The following is a 4,249-nucleotide window of genomic DNA, read 5'->3' as shown; positions in this document are numbered from 1 at the left end:
TTTATAAATATACCAAGATACCAAGATACCAAGCCATATCGCTATACGTACAAAAGACCTCATAGTTAGCATAAGTGTGTGACATTTTGCCACATGCATTCATATATTGATAAACAAAAAGTAGATGCTTTCTTTGAGTATGTATATATCATACAAATGTGAGTTTAAAAGTGATGAAACTGTTTGATATATAAGCTCACATTTACTGTGTGATGTCAAGTAGCTTGTATTATTTTACACTTGATCGTCGCTCTACAATCGTATGCCCCTAAGAAGCTGAGGAATATTTGTAATTTTTAGTTTCAAGCTTGTAATCACGATAACGGAGGTGATCTATAGTTCCTCGTTATGTGGTAAACATTAAAACAATGCTTTTATTTCTTGACATTTGTGACTTTTACAAGAACGCTTTCAAGCTCTCACAAAAGTCAAGTATTACAAACCAGTAGCTTCCAAGCTTTCATCTCAACTTGCTTTACTATTGATAATATAATCAAACATATAACAATGTCAACCTTTACTAGAAAGCATCCTCGTTATCTAATATAAAACTCTGTCAACTTCTCCTAGTGAGCAAGCTCGATATCAAATCTGTTACGTTGTCATCGTTTCCTAGCTCGCAAGCTCTCGATCAAACATATAAAGATGTCAACTTCTCCTAGTAAGCAAGCTCGTGATCAAACATATAACGATGTCAACTTCTCCTAGTAAGCAAGTTTGTTATCAAAGATACAACGCTGACAAATTCTTCTAGTGAGTAAGATCTTTATCAAACATATAACATTGTCAACGCCCCTATTTCGTAAACTGATGATTAAACATATAATAATGTCCACTTCTCTTTGTGAGCAAGATTGTTATTCAACATATAACACTGTCAAATTTTCCTAGTGAACAAGGTCATGATCAAACATATAACGCAGTTAATACATTAAAAAATGCATTTGGTTAAACTTTTATTTCCACAAGACAAAGCACCAATACAAAGTAAGACGTAAATACTTAAACTTCAATAGAACGCAATCTAGCAAAAATGCGTACAAAGAATCCAAAATTGAATAACTTCTATTAGTGTTATGGTTTGTGTGACGTTTACGTTCATCGTCAGTGTTAACATGAGTACGAAATTGTGGTCGGAAATACTGAACGGTGTTTCAAATTAACATGAATGGCATTGAAAACATTTTGATTAAGCATGACACCAAGGCCTTCACCAACAATGTCGAAGAAAGAGATGCCAAGGATGTGACAATAACGAACTTGCTTTTCTCCGTACCAATCAAAGCAGTAGAAATAAGCTTTAAAGAATTTGATCACAATCATGAATATTTAAAACCAAATTTAAAAGCTGAACACCTTGCGTAAACATATCACATTTTAAACAGAATGCAATAATACCAATAGTTATAACTAAAAATGTAAAGTAATGCGTGAATATCAGTATTTATCAGGTCGTCAAAGGATACCTATCCATATAAATCATTACATATACGAAGCTGCTAACTACTAAACAAACACTTTGTATAATAGATAGACAAAACGTAATCATTTTTAATGTAAAAACAAATTACAATTTTATGCAAAGTTGAACTTGCTGATTTTAATTGAAGTACAGGCCAAAACACTTCAATAAAACTTAACAGAAACAATCATGATTAAGACATGGTATGTAACAGTCTACTGCCAATATGCCTGACATATTTAAAAATGTTATGTTTTGTAATGAAAACAAATAAACTCTTGTTTACACAGGTTAGGACTAAAATGTAGCTTAGTTCATATACAAAAATATGATACAACTCTTTTACGCCATTGACATTTAACGGGCACTTAATTGTTAGTTGAGTATGAGCACATGACACAGGTCAGCGTACTGCCATTAACGTATGGAGGACAGGGTAAGGAGCCACACTTTGCATCGACAAAAAAGAACAGAGCACCGTTATCATTGTTAGAACTACCGGTCGCTTCTGGATTCCCATCCATGCAAACGTACTCGCGTCGTGGGTGGCTGTATTTATCTGACATCAAGTAACCAGAATACTCTTTCGTCCATCCATTATAGCATTCGGTCCGAGCGGGAATCATCAGCAGACTCGTGCTTGAAGACAGGCATACTGCACATGGAACATCGTGTTCATAAATATTGTTGAAAACAGTTGAACCTGTTTCGTATTCTGCCCCATAGACGTATGAGTGACCAAGCGAAGCCTGTTCACCATGCATTGGATCTTTCGGAAGGCACAAATAATTCGCGCCTCCACCAGTGTGTTGATAGTGTGATCCTCCTGCATATCCTTCGTAAACCATCTGGCGGCTAGAAGGACAGGACGTCCGTCCCCATCGAATGTATGTGCTTCCATTCGACAGAGAAGTATTTTGGAAACCCCGATTCAACAATCCATTTAGTGTGTTATTAATGAACTCTGAAAACGATGATATTAACAATTAAGTATTCTCCGTCGCTACATCAATATTTGCAAAACTGATCGGAAATAAATGGAATGGCAGGGAAACGCCTAGCAACAAGTAAAAATAAAGTGCAATTTCATTTCGTCAAATCTGTTTGGACACTAAAGTTATTATTCAGTGCATTGGAAATTATAAAGATGTCATAAGAATAACGCAACTAAACACAATTTATGTTACTATTAGTCTTCGATTAAGGTTTTTAATAAATCTCATACAATTTCTTTGAATTAATCTTAATATGATTAGTTGTATTTGATTTTTTCATTTGTTATCAATTATACTCTAAGTAGCGAGAACCAATACAGTTAGCAAAATATATTTAAACTGAACATTGCGTTTACATTTATCGAGTATGTGAATGTAATATAACGAAACATAACTTAACATTAGTGAAAATAAATACACATCATGATTTTTTTCCCTACCTGTCACTTGTCTTGTGAGAGCACTAACTTGGTCTGCAAGCGCCCTGTTGGTATACGCTTGCACGTTTAGTTCGGTCGCCAAGTGAGTCTTTTCCTTCTCAAGCATTTCGAGCTTCTGAAGCACGCCAAACTCGTACTCGAACTTGTTGTCGCAAGTCTCCGTGCAAAGGATGGAGGGTAGAGTCGCAAACAACAGTGTTATCCATGTTAAGGATGCCATTGTAATGTCCACTGATGTAGCTCCAGTGTCCGTATTTATACATTTTATGAACACCCTGTCCTGGTTATGTTTTTTCACGTATAAGGATAGGTTCAGAAATTGACCTGTATCGTAGGGAAGAAGGAAATAAATGTAGTGCCAAATTGTTAGCAAAACAAAAAGGTACTATTTGTGTTTAATGGCTTCGACACAAAACAGTGCAATATTCTTCCTTGAGATTGGAATTTCATCAGTTCATCTCCACCAAATTTGTTTTGTTTAAAGCGAGGTTTCCGTTGTCGACTGAAAAGAGCTTTTATGTTAACGAATATCATAATTTCCTGTTGACGTTTTAAACGTTGGTAAACAAGTTATTATTATTTTAGTTCAGTTCCTTCTTTAAGAAACTTAAAATGCTTCAAATAACAAAAACGTTGAACATTAGATTAGACATGTATCTTTTTATATGTATTTAGTGAGTTTTGGTTACCATATGTGTAAGTTCAGCACAATTACATCGTTTAAATATTGCTTTGACAAGAGTTATGAAATAAAATTTTGCTACTCCACGTACACGCTAAGAACATCCCATCATCTTAAAGCTTTAAATCAAGTATTACATAGGTTCGTAGTTAACATCAACTGTAGGTTATAATTACAGATTTGTACTTATAACTTTTGTGTGACCTCTAATTATACATCTAATTATATACATGCTGGTTGGAAAATACAATCGTTTGTTTAACACTTAGAACAGCAAAGCAATATAACTAATATGACGGCCAAACATGGCAAGCTTTGAACAAAGTAAAGGATATAGGGTTGTTTGAATGCACGATAAAAGCTTAAAACTAAGTCGATGTAGTATTTGTAACTTTTTCGTGTCTGAATGCTGGCGTAAGAACTCATCCTGACCAAGATATTTAAAAGGTATAAAGTTCTTCATAAACGTATCCTCACTGTTATATTAGTTTGATGCATGACAACTGTATGTACATATTATAGTGCTATCGAACGGGAATTATTGACGACTAAAATATATACATGGAATGGCCAACATTTCAATTCTGATACGTGTGACTAGTTTTATATTGTTCATGACTTTTAAACAACAGATTGAAATTGTTCGGGGCCATAACGTATCTATAAATGT

General features: G+C 34.4%; 1 protein-coding gene across 1 annotated transcript; it reads right to left on the bottom strand.

The window, feature by feature from the left end:
• Positions 1-943: 943 nt before the first annotated feature.
• LOC128233825 (short-chain collagen C4-like) lies at positions 944-3,197 on the bottom strand. Its single transcript, XM_052947683.1, has 2 exons — positions 2,898-3,197; positions 944-2,426 (listed from the first exon to the last, which is right to left on the bottom strand). The coding sequence occupies exons 1-2, from the start codon at positions 3,115-3,117 to the stop codon at positions 1,831-1,833; spliced, it is 816 nt and encodes a 271-aa protein (XP_052803643.1). The 5' UTR covers positions 3,118-3,197; the 3' UTR covers positions 944-1,830.
• Between the last annotated feature and the right edge of the window lie 1,052 nt (positions 3,198-4,249).

This window comes from Mya arenaria, chromosome 5 (genome assembly GCF_026914265.1).
Source record: "Mya arenaria isolate MELC-2E11 chromosome 5, ASM2691426v1".
Classification (NCBI taxonomy): Eukaryota; Metazoa; Mollusca; class Bivalvia; order Myida; family Myidae; genus Mya; species Mya arenaria.
This window is presented reverse-complemented; position numbering and strand designations above follow the sequence as displayed.